Source organism: Anguilla rostrata, chromosome 3 (genome assembly GCF_018555375.3).
Source record: "Anguilla rostrata isolate EN2019 chromosome 3, ASM1855537v3, whole genome shotgun sequence".
Classification (NCBI taxonomy): Eukaryota; Metazoa; Chordata; class Actinopteri; order Anguilliformes; family Anguillidae; genus Anguilla; species Anguilla rostrata.
The window spans coordinates 12,495,872-12,515,759 of NC_057935.1; the positions used below are offsets into that span (position 1 = coordinate 12,495,872).

General features: G+C 44.5%; 1 protein-coding gene across 1 annotated transcript in view; it reads left to right on the forward strand.

The window, feature by feature from the left end:
- Nucleotides 1-328: 328 nt before the first annotated feature.
- gpc4 (glypican 4) overlaps nucleotides 329-19,888 on the forward strand; it is a 38,122-nt gene continuing 18,562 nt past the window's right edge. The window contains exon 1 of the mRNA XM_064326259.1: nucleotides 329-1,130. Within this exon, the coding sequence (XP_064182329.1) occupies nucleotides 974-1,130 (157 nt within the window). The 5' untranslated portion in view covers nucleotides 329-973. The remainder of the gene's footprint in view (nucleotides 1,131-19,888) is intronic.

A 19,888-nucleotide genomic window follows, 5' to 3' on the forward strand; every position in this document is an offset into this window, starting at 1 on the left:
AAATTTGTTAATCTAGAAAATGAATGAATAGATCATTCTTAAAATCCAGTTCAGATTAATGTGATGAATGTGAAAACTGAATTACAGCCCATATATTCTTTCACGTGGATCAATGGATAAAAATACGTTTTGGGCCCGTAATAATAATGCAAAATGTTAACATTCTCCTGTCTGCTTTGGTAAAAATATATTGTTATTGTACAAAGGCTGCATTCAACAACCACGAAACACCCGTTCCACCCCCGGTTCCAGGCAAAATGCTACTCCACGCCAGGTATTGCACAAGACCAGCTCTTTGTCCAAATCTCCTTGCTTGATCGCGTAATTCTGGCTGCCCGCCGAGACCTCGCCGCGCGTACAGCCCCTGGACTCCAGCACACGACGTTCACAGTCCCGGAGTCCCGTCCGAACCGCAGAGAGAGAGAGAGAGAGAGACAAAACTTTTTTGAAGAATCTTATTTGAGCTTGTGCCGTCATTTCTGTCTCAGTCAGAACCAAGCTCGCTTTGGATGCAACTTTACCCATGAACCCTATCTGAAATGAATTGTTCTCATTTGCGATTTTAAATCTGGGGGAAAAGTTTTAAGTGAGTTCTGAAGTTTGTATTCTGTTTTGTTTTTACAGAGAAACTCGAACGAAAACATCTTTTACGATTAACGCAGAAACGAAAACTAGAGGGAAAGGTTTTGTGACCAATATATTTTTTTCTTTCTTTTGAACTCATTATCGTTTATAGCCTAGTCATTTGTACAGACCGGCAAAGGTTCAAAGAGACCAAGCACCGTGCACTAAAAGTTCAGCTGACTTGCTAACTAATCAACCAACTTGTTGCTAACTTAAGCGCACAGGAATAGCGAAGAACCAGGGAAAACAGAACAAGCTCGCGCACCGCAGCTTTATGGTGAAATCGAACGTGGGACCTTGAAGATTTAACTTTAGAACTTATCTTGATTGTAATACGCATTGCCTCAGTATGAAGTGGATCACATTGGTGTCTACCGTTTGCACTTTGGCCGTGATTGTTGTCTTGGCAAAGGCTGAGCCAAAATCGAAAAGTTGTAATGAAGTCCGACTAGCATACAGTTCCAAAGGCTTCAACCTCAATGATGTTCCTAATCAAGGAGTGAATGGTGAGTAGGCTACAATTTAACAACTCTTATATTGTGTGTATGTTTTATAGTGACTATATTCTCTCAGGTTTTTGTATTCTGAATGATTAAGATCGCACCGTTCGTTGTGAAAAAGGTTTTTGTTTCTTAAATTTGTGTGGACTATTATCAATGACCCTATATGTGTATGCTGCACAATCATTGCAGCATAGCGAAGTGATTACTGCTAAAAGTTAGCTATCGATGCTTACTGGGGGGTTGGGGGGAGGATATCGATCAGTTGTCATTCTTCTTACTGCGCTTTTGCGAAGCTACTCTTCACTACATATTCCAGTTCTTGCTAAAGTTTCTCCTGTTGATTTATTTCATGGGTTGAAGTTTGAACAGCACCATATGCGGCTTTGTTTTTAAATTCCTCGTTTATTATTGAAACTAAAGTAGTATGTTAATTGTACATAACTATGTTATATATTAATAGTCCACATTAAACTCGATTTAAGGCTTCCCGTATTATTGCTATGTAGTTCACCAGAAAATAATTTGAAAACCCTGTTTAAGCATTGAAATGACCCTCTGGTGGGAGCGCTGCTTTCACGTGGTTTGTTTGAACACATCGTAACATTATTTTAGAAGTTTATTGGATTAGGAAACAATAGTAGTTGTTTTACAACAACAGGAACTAAAGCAATAAACAAATTCAGTAGGCTACTGTAGTATACTATAAGCCACTGGGCCTCACTTAAGTTTAAAGAAACTGAAGTTGTAGAAAAGCAACGTCTTTTTTATTGTAATTTGTCCCCAATAATGTAGTATACTGTGTGAATGTGGATGTGTGACGGCTGTGTCCGTGATGTATGCAACGAGAGTATCCAACGGGATTGTATGAAATTTCTTACTCTTCTTTGTAGGACATAATAGTCATATAAATTGTATGGAAGATTTAAGGAGGTCTGGAGGACGAGTCCCTTCTCATCCCCCTTTTTTGTTGCTGTTGGCAAGGTGAGAAAATGTAGCCCGAGGACGATATTCTATATGGTTTTATACCCCCCTGAAGTAGCAGAGGAATTCAAACATTTTGGGCCATCTTTAAATAGTTTGGGTCGTTCAGTCAAGGGAGAGAAGAGAGAGGGAGGAGTGTGTGAGGGGAAGGTTTAAAGGAATTCTTTACTGTGCCTCGCATACTTCTGTCCACCCCTCGCCTCCCCCTAACCGAAACGGTCGGCACTCGAGTTTCTAGACTCTGTAAATTTATAGCCTATAAAGCAATACTTACAACATGTATAAGATCTATTTAATCCGGACTCTCATAATATATCGTCAATTTGTTGTCTTTGTAAAATTCGAAATCCTCCGTCTTTACTCTGCTCGTAGTCATTGAACATATAATTTTAATGTTTTTTTTTTCTTCTTCTCCCTCCCGTGTTTGTAGTCAGAGCAAGAAGTGGGTCATGTAATCACAGCCTTGACATCGCATACACACATGACTGGGCTTCTTTCTATAGACCCGTCTCCTACATTTTACCCCACTGTGCCGTCTTCCCGTGTTTACTTTCCCCTGAATTCTGTGAGCTGTCGAGTTTAGTTGTCGGTACAACACCAATCACCAAAAGAAAAAAAAAATTCTGTCGAGTGATATGTGTTTAATAAGAAATTTGTTATTTGTTTTATGGAGGCTGTTGAAAGAGTGCTTGCCCTGCCACCCTTTGTATAGGTATTTTTATGAATTGGAGGAGGTCAAGAGCTTCATGTGACAGATTCGTTTCAAAGCCCTAACTGTTAGCTGTGATTCATTATCTGGGGGAGTTTTTGTGTGTCCATGATGCACTGTGGACCATTTAAAACAGTGACAGCTTCCCATTATTTGTGTTCAGATTTGCTGCTGTGTTAATTTCTTTGGCCACTTCACCCGAGCTGACCTGCAGTATAACATGTTTTGTACTCCTGGCACATTGTTGTCACGTGAACCATAATTATTCTTGACCCGGCCGTTCAGAAGCTGTATGTTTTAATGATGGCGGCACACTGTAGATTTTGACAAATTGGTTTTAAATGAAGAGATTACCAAGCCACTTCAGAGGGGTTTTAGTGGAGTACTTTCATGCCTTTCTCTGAAAGGCTTAATTTTAGTGAGCAAGTTTTAGAAATTGTGGTAAGTCATCCCAGGAAAACTACTGGGTCTACCGCAGAGGGATACTTTTCAAAAGCAAAATGAAAAACTCCAGAGAGTCCTACATGGACAAGTACTCTGTTGCACAGGGAGTGTTTGACTGAGAATAGTCATCAGAACCACACCTCACCTGGCTGTCAAAACTCATCTTTTGTGACAAAGTGAAATATGAGTTAATGGAAGAAACTTGTCCAGATGGTATGGGAATCAGTAACTGTTGTAGTATTTTTAAACGAGACGTAATAGTTGCCTTCATCTTACCCTCCTGTTCAAAACCTATCCCATGTAATCCAGATCTATGCTCTACCCGAGTAATTAAAATTAAATTCTTGAATTAAAATCCTGAAAAGATCCATTATGAAGAATGGTATGGCATTCTGTTTGTAAATGGTACTTTACAAATATAAAAATGTGATTGGGTGGTTGGTAATGAAAATGGCCACACCCTTGATTTTTCACATATCCCCCCTTCCCCCTGCAAAAAATCCTGTTCAGACTTACCAAAAATGTCATAGCTGCTACCAGTAGGTGCCATAGATGAGAGTGCCACTCTGCAAGCCTAAAACGTAACCAGCCTAGAGTTTGAGGCCTTAGACGAGGCCCTGGCCTCTTCCAAGAGAACAGCACCGGTTGTGAGCGTGTGTCAGGCTTGCTGTGCTGTGGCCGGGCGGCAGGCCTGGATCGAGCAGGGCCCTGTGAGAAGGGTTCAGCCGTGGCCCAGGTTGGTATCGGTCATGTCAACAGCTGCTCATTCAGGACACTGCGCCGCGTTCGCCCTCCGCCTCCCGTTAAATCTGTTTTGGTTTACCCCGGCAGTTTGGCTTTACGTCACGCCTCAGGTATGGCCTTTCGGCGAAGATCAAAGGCTGGAAGGGAGCCACCTGCCCTCCGCCCCTCGCCCCTCCCCCATCCCCCCTCCCACCTGAGGGTCATCCTGTTAATTAAACGCGTTGTAATCATAAAAAAAAACTGAAACTCGGAACGTGGTATGATCTCAGCTCATTTGATTCTTCAGTGGGCTCTTCCAGAGCTGAGCAAAGTGTGGCTTGTGCCCAAATCTCAGCCATAGGCTTGCACCCTCTCCTCTCGGGTTCAGTAACCGTGGAGCGGTTCTGTTATCGCAGCGACGTTTCGGCGATTAGATAAAGGGCAGGGGAGATGGGGGAGCGCGTGTGGAGTCCTTGATAACTAGGAGAAAATCAGGTTCACTCTCAGGCATTCTCAGTGTTTTTAAAAGCTAAAATTATCAACAAATAAAATGATTATGCAACAGTCTGGTGAGAGTTGTTTTTGTTTGCTTTGTGTCTCGGGGTTGTTCCTTTTTATACGTTAAAGCAAAAGCAAACATGTAAACACAGAGACATCTAAAAGAGAGCGGATTCAAAAACCTTGCAATAACTTGCGCTTTCCAAAATGATTGAGGGGGTCATTCCAATGTTTGCATTGCAGCAAATATTATATTCTGTTTCCACAGTACTTATAAACAGGAGAGGAAAAAAGATTTGCACCAGAGGTTTCTGGTACCTTGATGGTGGTGGAGATGTCTTTCAGTGACGGTGGAGCTCTTGCCAAGAGCTCCAGGTATCTGATAAAGTTGGATGGCTTGCTAATTTGCTGGGCAGAGATAGGGGATGATAGGCTACAGTTTGTTTACTGACTGCGCAGATATCGTGGCCCTTAGGCTGGTTTGCTATCTGACTGTGCAGATACCCTGGGTGTTAGGCTGGAGTTTGCCAACTGGCTGTACAGATATATACTGGCTATTAAGCTAGTTTGCCAACTGGCTGTGCAGATACAGAGGGTGTTAGCCAAGAGATTGCTGTCCAGCTGTGGAGGTATATAGTGGCTATTAAGCTAGTTTGCTAACTGGCTGTGCAGATAATGGAGGGTGTTAGGTGAGAGTTTGCCAACTGGCTGTGTGGGTATAGTGGGTGGTAGGCTGGAGTTTCCTATCTGGCATTGCAGTTATTGACTCTTTGTGTGGTACTCACTCACTGGCTGTCTGGAGGTAGAACATATTGAGGCCTGAGATAGACAACAGAGTTAGGAGGAAAAAATAAAAATTCAGAAATGATTTTAAAAGTATTTTTATGAAGTTTTTTTTTTTTTTTGAACTCACATTTGTACTTGTTTTGTCTTTTCTTTTTTTGCAAGGTGGCCTAAACTTGAATGGCATAGCTGGACATTGGTTTTAATTACATTACTTTTAATTACTGAAAGACTGAAATGCTGAACATGGGGTTTTATTACAGCTCATTGTCAGTTGGGTTTCCCTTTCCCTTCCCTTTAAACAGAACAATTTAAAACTAAGCAGTAAATGTGAATGTATACAGGGACTGTTTTTCATTCATATTTTTATATGTCCAGAATGAATTGTTACAAGAGATGTGCAGTATGTAACAATACCAGCAGCATCCAAAAGTTAAGATAAATATTTAGCCTATTGATTGTGAATGCAGTTTCTGGGTGTGTGTGTGTCACATGATAATGACTAACAGCTGAGAAACCTCAATAAACAGAAGATGGCTGAATCTGGCTGGCTGGCCATTTCTATACCTTGCGTCTCAGTAGTCAGAGCCCTGCTTTTGCTCTAAGGCAGTGTTGGTATAACTTGTGAGCAGGGAAGGAAATGGGATCGAACACTCGGCAGTTTGAGCCAGTGCGTGTTTCTGGTTGCCTGACTCGTTCCCGTAAGGGTGTTTCGGCCCATTTCCATCGCTGAATTTGAGTGGGGGGCAACGGTTATCCTCAGGCATCCAAAATCAATGAGTGTGGGAAAGGAAATTAGAGAACGGAAATGTGTTTGTGTGTGTGTGTGTGTGTGTGTGAGGAGGGGGCTATTTAGAAAAGGGGCGCAAAGGAAATCATGTCATCCATACCAAACGTAGCGACCTGTGCCAAGTGTATGTATCCACTTAGCTTCCTTTGGTTAAACTGCTGAATATTTGAGGAGACACTGTGTCTAAATGGTCGGAACAGCGCATTCACATTAAGGGAATTTTTAAGGTTTTACGCTCGTGATTGTTTTCCCCATACCATGCAAATTCACACATTTAAGCCAAAAGTTTTCCCTCCCTAGGACTATGATGTCATTTATAGATCCGCCCATGTCACATTGGTCATTCTGTGGCAATTCATTTTGGTAAGGACAGCAAAAAAAAAAAAAAAAGGCAGATATGTGATAGAGAATTAGTTACAAAGTGATGAGCTGAGTGCCGTTTACTTTTAAATATTTCAAGCTGTCTAAATGTACATATTGAAAACGACCTCATTTCTGACACACGCGTATTTTACTGTAAGGCAAATATTCTGGAATAATCACTGTAGGCTAAATGTCGAACCCTCCACCATAAGTAGGTGGCTAGCATCAGAATGCCACCCGTACATGGTGGGTAAATAAAATGTCCGGGGGTACAAGCGTGTTGACAAATGCTATATCTAACTCAAGGTGTTTGGTGTTACGTGATTATTGAAGTGAGAGCTGAAGTGCACAGTCTGAGTCCGATTTGGCCTCGGTGTTCCAGCGTTACAGGGGCAGAGCACATCAGGCTTTTTTTGGGGAACGGGTGCTATTCATCCTGTTCACCGGTGACCTCATGGGCAGCTGGTGAGCGGAGCGTGTGCCTGGTAGCAGGAGTGGAGTCCTTATCAGTTTCCTGTAGCAGTGGGGTGGCCAGGCTGTGCTGGGGGGTGGGGGGGGGGGTTTGGGAACACACACGTGCTTGGAACAGCTGCTGCTTCTCACACTTGATCTGGCCAGGATCAGTGTTTGGATCTTCGCCCTTCTGAGCACCATCCTGGTTAACCCTGGAGTGGTGGGGGGTGCTGTACTGCACTGTGTCCCGTGTTAAGTAGCTTTTCAACATGTCCTGCCTGCCCACCCTGCCCTGTCAAACAGGCTGAAGGTGGGGTCTGCAGTGTGTGTGTGCATGTGTGTGGTGTGTGTGCGTGTGTGCATGCGTGTGGTGTGTGTGTGTGTGTGCATGCATGTGGTGTGTGTGCATGCGTGAAGGTGGTGTCTGCAGTGTGTGTGTGCATGCGTGTGGTGTGTGTGCGTGTGTGCATGCGTGAAGGTGGTGTCTGCAGTGTGTGTGTGTGCATGCGTGTGGTGTGTGTGCGTGTGCATGCATGTGGTGTGTGTGCGTGCGTGCTTGCTTTACTTTGATCCTGATTTTTTATCCTGTTTATATTTGTCTTGTGATACTGAAATGTATGTGGTGTTGTGTCTTGCATCAGTTGTGACCTGTGCTACTCTCCCACCCCCCATGAGCATTAGATACGTGGGGGTTGGAGGTACTGGGAGGAAATAATGGGGTTCCCCTCCCCTCCCCACAACATTCCACAGCAGACCACCAAGACCCACACACAGGGGAACAATAAAAGAAGCGAGGGAGGACAGAGGGAGCGAATGAGGAAGAGAGTCAGAACAAGCGGGAAGGAGGGAAGGATGGATAGAGAAAGAAGAGATTGAGACAAGCAGAGGAGAGAGAAAGAGAGAGGAATGCCTTTTGACTGATTGACTGAAGTTGTGAGTGAAAGAGATTTTGGGTGGGGGGTTGAGTGTCAGGGAGAAGAGTAACAGTGAGAGTTTGTATTGGGCGAGCGAGAGTGGGTGATGCAGAGGGAGAGAGCTCACTAGGGGCGGAGCCGGTGGAGGGCATGGGGCCAGACTGCGTGTGATTGGTTGCATTCCTGCTCAGGTTTCCTCCATCATAACCGCCGGACCAGGGCTTGTGTTCACAAAGCGGATAAGAGTGCTGATCAACAGTCGGTTTCCCTGTGTCCATGTCCTAACATCATCCTCTGTGTGTGACAAGGTTAAACCGAACCTGTGTCAGGATCTGGGCTGGTCCTTCATCATTTAGACTGACTGAGCCTGTATTCATAGAGTGGTCAGCTATAGATAGTACCCAGCGCACAGCTGTGCTATTCTCCTGGGTGCAAGCCAGTGCAGGAGGGATCAGAATGAAAAATGTAAGAGTCTGACACACTCCAGCAGGACACAGGTAGACGCTTCATTACTCAACCACATCATGAAGATAAAAACTATGGAGCGAACGACACGTTTCACTCCGTTATTGCTTCATCAGGTTCACTAATCTCAGGGTAGTATGACTGATCTAGGATCAGTTTCTCGTACGTCAATGTCCTAACCTTATTTGTTATGTGCTTAAAGGAAATGACACCAGATCAGCGATGCTATTCTGAGATGCTTCCTGAGCATCGGCCCTGCTGAACGAACGAGACCTTGCCGCCTCCCATTGACTCCTGCCTGCTCTTTTTCACCTCCTTCCCCTCCCCTGGCTCGTTTCTCCCCTCTCTTCCCTTTGTACTGCCTAATTGGGTTCTCTACTCCCTTTGCTTCCCTCGTTTACTCCCTTCTTTCGCTTCCCTGTCCACCTCTCACCCTCCCTCCCTCCCTCTGGAGGCTGTAGGGTGTCTCAGTGTGGGAAGCGTTCCAGATGATTTTAATAGTAAAACAGACAGCCGGTGTTAGCAGGCCCATTCTGTGTGAAGCCCTGCCAGCATGTTTTAACGCTTGGCTGTTTTCGTCGCTAAGTATTATTAAAGGGTCCTCAGTTTGCTACTGTTATGGATACGTCCCCCCCCCCTTCCCCCCCGCGCCCCCTTCTCCCCTTGCCCCCCTCCCAGTCACCCATGTCGGGCTACTTTCTCCTACCGACTCCCCTTTGTGAAGCCACAGCACTTGGGCGTGGGTTATTGTTCCAGTGTTATCTGAGATGGTGTATGTCACTGGGTGCTTGGGTCTTCATTTCTGCTGTCAGTCAGGCAGCTGAGCAGAGCTATGGTTAGGTTCCCCCATGACCCCCCCTCCCTCCCCCCAGTTAAAATCCAAAAAAGGGTGGGGTCCATACTCCTGAACTGAGCCGGTCGTTTCTTCCACACCGCCCCCCCTTTAATGAGTTCCAGGGCCCCTTTAGGACCACCTTTGATCCGTGAGTAATGCAGATTAACCATGTTAATTGATGCAGTAATATCAAGGAGAAAGTGTGTTTTTTTGCTTTGTTGTTGCCGTATACCTATAAACTCTTTTGTAGTGAGGGAATGGAAGCTGGCCGTCAAAAGCCAGGGACTCGCCTGTGAGTTTGGGCTGGATTCCTTGCTCTGAGTCTGGGCCAGACGAGCCCTAATCCCTGCTAATTACTCCCATGGTCCACATTAAGGCCTCCCCCTGACATCAGCTTAGTTCAGTTTTTCTCTTTGCCTCGTCTTAATTGGCAACCTAATTACCTGTTCCATTTTCCTGTTATGTATTTTAAACATCCTGTTTAAACATATGCTGCCCATTGGACTTGGATAAAAAACAGATTCTCAGTTTTATGAAAGAAAAAAGCACAGCACACTCCCTGTGGGGGTATGGGGGTAGTATTGATGTTGATAGGCACAGGATTATCAGTGCATTTTACTAAATTTTATTACCGTAGGATCAAATGTAGCGAAAATTAAGGCAAAATGTATAGGCCTACATTTATCCCAGTTGTACTTGGTAAGACAAGTGTTGTTTATTAAAATATTTTAGAAAAAAACTGCCTTTTGAAGAATGAAAACCTATTCAAGTGCAGAATTGTCAAGAACTAATGTTAGTAGAACAAATGTGGTTTTGATGGTTTATTTGGCAAAGTAGTGCTTTTAATTCACTTGGCTTTTTGGTTTATTAATTTTTTGATAGGTTGCACTATACATTTTTTTGTCATGGCAGCCATTTTAAACTAGCAGAAGAGTATGTTCATTTTTTCCTTCTTTACGTTCTCAGTTGATTGAAAGCGCTTTTTCTCTCACCTCTCTGACTGATCTCCTCTTACATAACACCAGCAGGTATTAGTCATTGTGGTCCTGTTGTAGCTTTGAGGACTACGAAACCTGATCTTGTGTCTGACCTCATACTGCCTATAGGTTTCTGTTGTGTGCCCCGTCCTCATTCTTCCCCTCTGAAACATTGACATTGCTCATCAGTTCCCACGCCTGCAGGGGAAAACAGTGACTTGTTCTGCTATAAATCTACTCTCATCCTTTGCAGGTGTTCGAAGTGTATTTGTTATGGGTGAAATCGAGCTTTGCGTGTGTTTAGTCTGTGTATAAAAGGCACGAGGGGAGAGATTACAGCCATTTGCTGATAATACCGTTTTTTAATGCAGTAATAGCAAGGCGAAAGTGCGGTTTTGCTTTGTTGTTGCCGTATACTCGCTAACTCTTTTGTAGTGTGAGAATGGATGTTGGCCACCAAACCCAGGGACTCCTGTCAGTTTGGGTTGGGTTCCTTTCTCTGAGCCTGGGTCTTACATATGTGAAAACCGAGAGTATGAACACCATTACGTGCCTGTCTTCACTCTTTCAGACTGTTATTTAGAGTTTTCTTTATTATTTTTTCTTTATTATTATGATGGTATAGCTGGTGTAGAATGCACAGGTTCAGACTGTGTAAAGGGACCTTGTGTTTCTATGTACTCTATGTCCGGTCTTTCTTTCTTCACTTGAAAAAGCAAAACTGAAGACACAGAGAAGCATCTTTGCGCAAATTTGTGGGGAACCTGTGCTGGCTTGTCAGCTCACCTCTTTCACCATTCCACTGCTGACGGTCAGCAATCTGTCTTTTTCCACACTTCATTTCATCTAGCTCTTTCCTTTTCTGTAAATAAATCTCTTCCAGGGTCTTTTTCAAAAACCAGCCACAGGCAGCTTTTATTTTGCGGAAATTTGTCAGGTTTTTTTCCCTCGTTTAAAAATTTTTTTTTTTTTTTTAAAGAGCGCGTAGTCTGTCGCTGTCATAGATGCTGAAGGTTAGAGCACTTTGGTAGCTTTGCACGTTAAAAGTGCATGTTTTTCAGCTTAAAGACTCCTTTTAAGTCTGTTTTCATTTGGTTGCCATGAGTCAGAAATGGTTTGAAATGCGTGGAAGGAGAGGGAGGGACATGCGAGCAGGCCTTAGGATGGTCTTTTTGTGCTCTGGTTTGTTTTCTCTCCTTCTCCCTGGTGATAATCGTGCTGTGCTCTAACTTGTCTGCAGAAACTTTGCTTGCCTATTTTTCATTTTTTCCCCCCGTCTGCGAATCAGTGAGATAACGCTGGAGCTGGGGAGACGGGGGACGGCAACAAACAAAAACAGAAAAGGAAAGCCGTGCTGGAGACTGGCGCGGTCGGCTGGGTAACTGGACCCGTTCGCTTAACTTACAAAAAGAAGATAAGAAATTAAAACAAGATTTTGTTGTTTTGGCGGGAGGATATGTGACACGGCTCATAAAGTTTAACTTCTGTAAACGGCAAATAAAAGCTTTACTTCAGGATGTGGTGCGAAGCACAGAGGAAATGTTGTTTTTTTTCCCCCTCCTGGTGGGCTCACACAGGGCAATAAATGGCCGAGATGAAATAAAGCAGGTAGAATGAAGGTAAAGACAGTAAAGATGGTAGATAAAGATAATGTAGTAGAATAAAGAGCATTCATTGGAGGATGCTGTGTTTTTCTGGGGGGTTGGGCTGGCTTGACGGTTTTGAAGCTGTGTGTGATCATCTTACCCTCCCGCTGCCCTCCTGCCATTTCTCTCAGCTGTTCGCACTGTTCCCCGCGACTCCTCCTGTGTCAGCCACTTAAACTGCCACTCTGTGTGTCAGTATGCGTGTCACTGTGTGTGTCACTGTGTGTGTCTGTGTGTGTGTGACTCTGTGTGTGTGTCTCTGTGTGTGTCACTGTGTGTGTCGCTGTGTGTGTCGCTGTGTGTGTCACTGTGTGTGTCGCTGTGTGTCACTGTGCGTGTCACTGTGTGTGTGTCTGTGTGTGTCGCTGTGTGTATTTCACTGTGTCGCTGTGTGTGTCACTGTGTGTCCCTGTGTGTGTCAGTCATTTATCTGAAACACTTTAACCCTTTAGGTACCAGTAAAGCTCCTGTAGTGTACTACTAAATTGTGGAGAATGATCTGATTGTGCATTTTGTGAAGTTTTTTTTTCATTATTATTTTTAAAATTATGTATCTGCTGGGACATTTTCAAATACTACCAGCATATAAAGGGTTAACATGTTTCCTGATGTGTGCAGCCCAGGTCTGGTGCTAATCTGCGCATTTTCTCACAGTCCTGCTCTGCGGCTGACCGTACATGCTGATGTAAGGAGCGCTCTCGAGTCCCGCTGAGCGCAGGTTTTTGTGTGCGATCGTGTTTTTAAAAATAAAAAAAACTCGATCTCTCTCTCTCTCTCCCTCTTCCGCTCTCACCTTCCTTCTCCCCTGCCGGTCTTTTTCCTTTGCTGCATCTCTCTTCCTCCCTCTCTCTCCCTTTCTCCCTCCCCCTCTCCCTGTCCTCTGTTTCCGCACGGGTAAATAAACAGTGCATTCCAGCATGTCGTGTGTGTGCTTACCTACCAGCATGGTCATTGTAATTAGAGACTGCTTCTTTCTCTCTCCTGCTGTTCCCTGCTCCTCGGTCTTCCCTCTTTCCTGAGAGAGAAGGGGGGTGTGGCGTATTATGGAGCGGTTAATTGTTTCCACCTGAGCATTTTGGTGTTCACATAATGCACTGTGTGTATTGTTTTAGTGGGCTACTTTTTTGCCGTGTTTTAATAGGTGTACTGTTACGTGTTTTTCCACTTGTAATTCTGATTCAGCCAACATAAAGACTGTAGTCATTGCAGTGCATCTGATAAATGGTTCTGCTGACATCTAATTGGATCAATCTATGACCCTTTCATGTAAGTTTAGCTCTGTGGTTTTCTCGCTACTCTAATTTGACACGTGTCGCAGTATTGTCTGTGTAGTCTGTTTGTCTGTATTTAAAAAGAGACGACTGGGAACAAGTTAAAACCATTCAGAGACTGATAGGAGTTATTGTGGAAAGTGGTATATGTTGGAGGCAAGTTATGTGGAAAGACAGACGGTCCGAGGGCAAGGGAGTTAAGGTGGAAGGAGAGGCCTTGGTGAGTTGTTGTGGAATCTCCCTTGGGGGATTATGGGTAAATCTTCATGGATGACAGCATTTTGGAATGTTCTCAGATGGAGCATTTTGAGCTACAAATACCCTGGCTGAAATTGCACTGGGATAGTGCATTAGTTAGGGGGTATACGAGTGAAGGGGGGGGGGGGGGGTCTCTTGCTTGATTGTGAGTGGTTTGCACATTGGCCCATATGTGCAGCTTCGGTGGGGGGGGGGGGGGGAACCCAACCAATTTTGGGGGAATTTTTGATCAGACGCAGAGCAGCTTGTTGAATTGGGTATGTTGCTGTACCCCCAGTCCCCCACTCCCCCTTCCCTTCTGTACTCCAACAACTGTCAGTTAGTTCCCCTGCTGTGAGGAAATGTTACTTTATATGTACTAAAACGTGTTTAGGCTGGAAAGCAAGCTGATTGGTGAAAGATACTGTCGCTATGCTCTTGCCAGGCTGGATATTGGCCGTGTGCCTGTCAGCCTATCGAAAGCGTTGATTGGCTGAGGGCACTAATGACTCTGAGCCTTGTGAGTGAGGGCGCTAGGATTGCGAAGCAAAGCAGCAACCAAACTTATTTCAGACAAAGTTCACTATGGCTGACTATGTATATTTATGTCTCCTCTGTTTTTTTTTGTATCAGCATAATGCCATCTGAAAAGCAAACCTTGGCAGTTGAGTGTTTGGACAGCTGTGTTTGGGAGTGATTTTAATCCCCGATTTATTTAAGGAAACCTTATTTTGCGTAAAAACGCATTCCAAGGTCTTGTGGCTGGCTACTCAACTGCAAAATGTCTATTTTTCCCAAATTGGAAGCTCCTGCTCTCTTAAACTGCATTCATGTGTAAAGGTTAAATGTTTATTTAAGAAAAAAACTATTAAAAAAGTCCCTTGCATATAACAGCGAATTACTTTTTCTTTGTGGTTCTATTTCTGTGGCTTTGTCAGTGTCATTTTCCAGCCTTGTTATTGTGTTTATGTCCAAGTTTCTTTTGCATTCTGGGTTGTTTACTCCTCCATTGCCATAGTCAGCCCATGTTTACTGCATTCAGATTGTATCTGGCAACGTGCAGAGCCGGGGGTGAACCTGGCTGTCACGTAACTCTGTGCGGTGAGGTTGCCTCAATGAGCGTAGGCTTTTTGGGGTAACACCAGGCCGGTGGTGCTCGTGATGGAAGGCAGGGGAATAAACACTAAAAGGGAGGGGTAGCTGTCCACTGTCAACTGTGGAATTGAATGTCGCACAATAACAGTTGGGTAGTTTATAAGGGCTGGGAGCGTACTTCCAGGTGACTGTAGCGCTAGTTGCTATGCACGTATTAGTCGTTGTTAACACCTGGAGATAGCAGGGGGAGTTAGCTATAGATTTATTGCTGAGTAACAGCTGTGTGAGTTTAAAAAAAAAAAAAAGTGATATCAGGCACTAGTGTGTATGTACAAGACGCAGTAGTAGTAGAAGTAAGATTTGGCAGGTAATCTCTTGGAGATTTACTGTTTTGGCGTGTACTTTGTGCCAGTAAGGTAAGGTGCTGTTATGACAGATTCTGTAGATTTGCCAGATGCTCATCTCCTGCTTTCTTTTCATCTTTTCTGCTTCTGAACTTCAGGAGGTTCTCGTTCATAACAGGATTTTCCTGCAGCTATGTTACAGTACAGAATGGCCATTATCAAAGTATTATTACCATTTATTATCACCATTGGACACACCCAATAATGAAAACCCATAAGATGCCTCAAACTGGATTGCTTCAGCTTTGACAGTGTGGGAAACGGTAAGTTCAATGTTGAGCCTTCAGGTCATCTAAAGATGCCGTACTGTGCGGTTACCAGGGCTTGATCTGAAATCAGCAGAGGTTTGTTTAAAACAAACAGCAGTAAAGAGATCAAAGCGTCTATCCTGAAGAAAAGCATGAATGTCAATGACTCGTAGCCCCTGTAAGAGACTCCAAATAAACTTCCGTACATCTGTTGCCTCCGTAAGTTTAGCTGCAGCACTGTGGCGAGGTGTCCACTGGGTGCTGAGGCATGGTAGCATCCCTGCGAACGGTCAAGCTGTGAAGCACCTGGGCGAGAGAGAAAGGAAGCGGAGGTGAGGAGGTGGTGGAGGCAAGAGGAAGGGGCTGTCGGTGCCGAACGAGATGTTCTCGGGTTCGAATGGCACTGTTTCTGCCGAAAAGGTTTCTCCTCTCTGGTACGGGATATCCTTGCTCATTAACGTGCTTCCTCCTTGACACTCTGCCGAGTCAATGGGGATGCGCTGGGGGGTGTTGATGGAGATGTTCGTTTTAAATTATTTGTATGCATCTCGATCCCCCTTGCTAACACAACATACTGCACCTGACAAGTAAGAGATATCCGTTCACTTGTTTTCATTTTTAAAAATTTGAAGAAAATCAATTGAAGATAAACTTTTCTGTTCTTTCTTTCCCAAAGAGTTTTTTCATGAAAATGTATTTGCTTATTTATTTACAATTCATTGCATCCAGGCACTGCCCCCAATAGCATTTGCTGTTCACAGAATCTCAGAAAGTCAAACATTATAGACCCGCTAATGACGTTCAGCACAAGCTAACCCAGATCGTTTTGAGCGTTGAATGAATTTTGCATGCAAATGCATACGCATTCTCCTATTGACCCCCTTTGTGTTAAACTGACTGAAGGATGTGCTGTGTCCTGTGCCTGTTTGAGAACATGTAACTGTAGTCATGGTAACTAGGCAAATTAGGCAAACAGTTGATGGTTTATATAAACAAGTATGTTGATGTATTCGGGCAACTGGAAATTGGGAATGTGTCCTGCATCCCAAGATAGCAAAGCTGCAAGGAATATAGTTCTTGATGTTGCTCTTACTTTAAGATATTGTGTTTTTTTCTATTACTGAACTAAGCATTTCCAGCCACATGAACAGAGCGGGTGCGTTTTACAGATGAGTGCTATCTGCGTGTGAAACCCTAAACTGCAGGAAAGGAAACATGCAAACTAGATTTGTGCTCTCCTGACTGTTTGAGAGACAGAGACAGATAGAAGAGACTCAGATTATTATTTAGTGAAAATTTAGCTGTTTTGACAGTGATGACTGGGTGTCATGGACCCTTGTTTCGGGAGAGAGGGGCAGGTGTGTGACTTGGCTGTATTGGGGGACAGCAGAGGGACTTTTTTGGCGGTTTACGTGCTGTGAGGTGCGTTATGCACCCCTTCTTGTTTTGGAAATCCTTTGCAATATCCAAACTCAGTTTGAAGCGTAAAGATCAGAAAATCTGAAAAGCATTAGCTTCTTTTGGCAGCCTTGTGAACTTGTCATGCCATGAAGATACCAGGGATTGAATTTTAAGAAAGTAGCGTTTGTTGGTGGCGGGAGGGTTGTGGCTTAGAGAGAGAAAAGGAGGAGTATGCTTGTTGATTATCTCCATATGTACCGTTATCATGGTCTCATCACGGTTTCCGGTAACAGAAGACAATATTTAACAATTTCTGTTTTGCGGTGTTGCGCTCACAATGGGAACGAAATGTTTAGCTCTGTGTTTGTTTGCAGCTTGAAATGGAAGCCCAGCTGTTTCCTGATTGCCCGGCCTGGCTCTGGTCAGCTAGGGCAGGCCTTTCTGCTCACAGGAATAACTCTTTAAAAGTGGAGTACAGCCCCCTTTTACTCTTTGAAGTCGGTGTGAGACGAAGCACGCTCATATCAGAAAAATCTCAGTCTCAAAATTCTCACAGGTGTGGTGAGAAAGTCGGGATCTGCCACAAGTTCGAATGCTTTGGGGTTTCCTTCAACATGCAGGTTGTCTTGGCTGTCTTTGAGCTGTGTGTGAATGAACCGCCTTCCTTCCAGCTGTAGTTTTGGTGCCAGGGCCCTGGGCTTGTCTATGTGTTAATGCTGGCCCAGGCTTCTGTGTTACTCTTATCATTTCCATTCATATTTTCTTACACTTCACTTCATGAGGTAAAACCTAGTGATAGTAAATGTCTCTCTCTCCCTCTCTCTCTCTCTTTAAAAAAAAACTATAAATAAATTGTATCTTGGGCAAGAGACAGCAGTGCACTAGCTGCAGCAACAGGTACAGCAGTCAGGTAAAATGCAGGTTATTTCTGATAATTATTGTGATTTTAAAACAGGCGCTCTCCTGTGTTATTATTTTGCAGATCGTGCTTTTGAAATCACTCAAGCGGAGCCAGGACATCTAAATCAAATTTTTTTTTCTGTTACACACTCCAGGACTAAGGGCGTGGTGTTTTTAAAAAACCGCTTGTTTGAATGTAGTTCAAAGCACTAAAAATTCCAAACTTGGAGTGCCAACATAAGAGGGGAATTTTCTAGGAAATAGCTTTGCAGATAAAAAAAGTAACAGTGAGTCAATCTGCTATGTCTTAAATAAGCCCAATCCTCTCTCAGAAATATATTGCAGTGGGAGGTGAGTGAGCATTTATAATAAAGTGCCATCATTCCATGATACATTCTATCCAAAGATTATTATGGTCATCGAACAAAATTCATGTACAGTCTCTGAAAAATGTTGGCAAAAAAATTCTTTGCTCAACTTCAAAAATAAATACAAGATTTATTTAGAAGTGCAAAGTCCAGTTTTATTATGAAGTTGTCAGTATGAGCACACGATGCGTCAGGTTAAAGCCTTCGTCACCTGGACTCCCCTCCAGTACGGCTGTTAATCCAGTTGTCATGCGTGGCGGTGTGTAGGGAGCGGGGTGTGTGTGTGTGCGCACCAGGCGTTTGGGCTGCCACACTCCGCGCAAGTGAAAGTAAGTCAGCGGCTGCATCCTGGAGACTGCAAATGAAGTGCCACCACCCTTGGCTACACACGCTGTGCCTCGGGCTGTGGGGGGGGGAGTGAGGGAGGGGGAAGGGGGGGGGGGTGTTTGAGAGAAGCGGTACATGCCAACAAGCTGTGACATGAGACTCAAACTGGGAAGCGCTAGGAGATGACTGGAGGGGGGACTGATTACTGTGATTTAGAAGTGAAATATGTGCTCATTTACCGACTGTAATGTTTTTTGTTTTATCGTGCTTCGTGTTCTCCTTCATTCTGTTCACATGAAAGGCTTGGCAGCATATGCAAGCCGGTACTGAGCCGGTTCTCTGTTTTCAGCGTTGAAGATGTTGAGAAAAGGAAATGTTATAGAATAGTGTGTTTTTAAAGGACCCATACTGTAGTACTTGACACGCTGAATGGCTTGATGAGGGGGGTGGGGGGTGATTTGTTTTCCAACAAATGGCGCTCATCTGTCCCACCAGAGTAATTACATAGAAGGTGCACTGAAGTGGGAAATGAGTGTGAGTGTATGTGGGAACTTGGTGGGGGTGAGAGGTGGGGTTGGGTTGGGTATGTGAGGACTTGCTTGGTGGGGATGGTGTTGGGGGGGGGGGGGGTTGGGTATGCGAGCACGTCTGAGTGAGCGCGTGTGTTTGCGTAGGCGTGCAGAGTCGATGGGTAGCCCGCGTGACTGCGTGACTCGGTGCGACTGCGTGTGAGAGGGCGGAGGCGCGTGCTATCAGGTGCGCTGAATGGGATCGCTGAGGGGGCTGCAGCGGCCTTTGTGATACCGAACACCTGCGCTGGAACAGAAAGCTCTCCGTTTCGGTTTCAGCGCCACGGTGAGGCGCGGCGTCACCAGGAGCGACGGGGATTGTGTTCTCGGGCATTGTGCGCGTTCGCACTTTTTGTGAGTCGCTCTGGGTGAGAGCGTCTGCTGAGTGAATGCGGTGTAACGTAATGCTTGTGTTGCTCGTGTGTGTGTGCGAGAGGCCTTGCTGCAGAAGAAAAGCTGTGGATGAAAGAGACGGACAGTTGCGGAAGACGTAATCCTTATAAAGGGATCCGTTCTGGGTGATGGGTGACAGATTGCTGGCTGGGTGTGAGAGAGAGGAGGAGATCTGAGGAGTGTGGAATTCATCGGGATAGCTCAAGATAAATCAGGGGTTCACTGCAGTTCAAAGCCAGTCATTAACTGGGCCTGGCGTTCCAGGTGTGATGCACTCATCACTGTCAGATCCTCCTTCAGTTTGTCCCACAGGGGATGTTTATGAGTAACAATAAGGCCCTTTGGCAGGATACTTATTTACAGTGGTTATCAAAAAACCCACTTTGTGCGCAAATGCATTTTCTCTGACGTATTCCCGTAGTACAGTGTAGCCTAGCGTATGTGAAAATATCCAGCGCGTGATGCTTAATACATGTGTAATGGTTACTGGCCAGACAGGATGCACTTTGATTAAAGTGAGTTGGGGGTGTTAAGCATTGAAATGGCACGCATTGTGAACGCGTGAGGTTTATCATTCAGTGAGCTGACCCAACCAGGACAGTGGAAGGAGGGTTGTAGCTCTGGGCGTCCACTCTTGCCCCGGACAACCGAAGGATCGGCCATTTTTTTGTTTTCACTTTAAAATCAACAACCGCTGATCAGGCTCAAGATGTTCAGTGAGGCGAGTTAACTTTGTTAATTTCAAACTGCTTTATTTCGTCAATTATTTGGGGAGTAGCAGTGAAAACCTTCACTCTGGCTCCCCTGTTGCAAGGCTGATCAGCACTAGTTTTGATTCTATTTTTTTGATATCCATTCAGATAATAGGGTAGATGTATATCAGGGTATGTCAAGCCTGTAACATCCACTTGTTCCATGTGCTGGTTGAATCAATGATGGCTGTGTGGAGAACATTTCTTGCCACGGG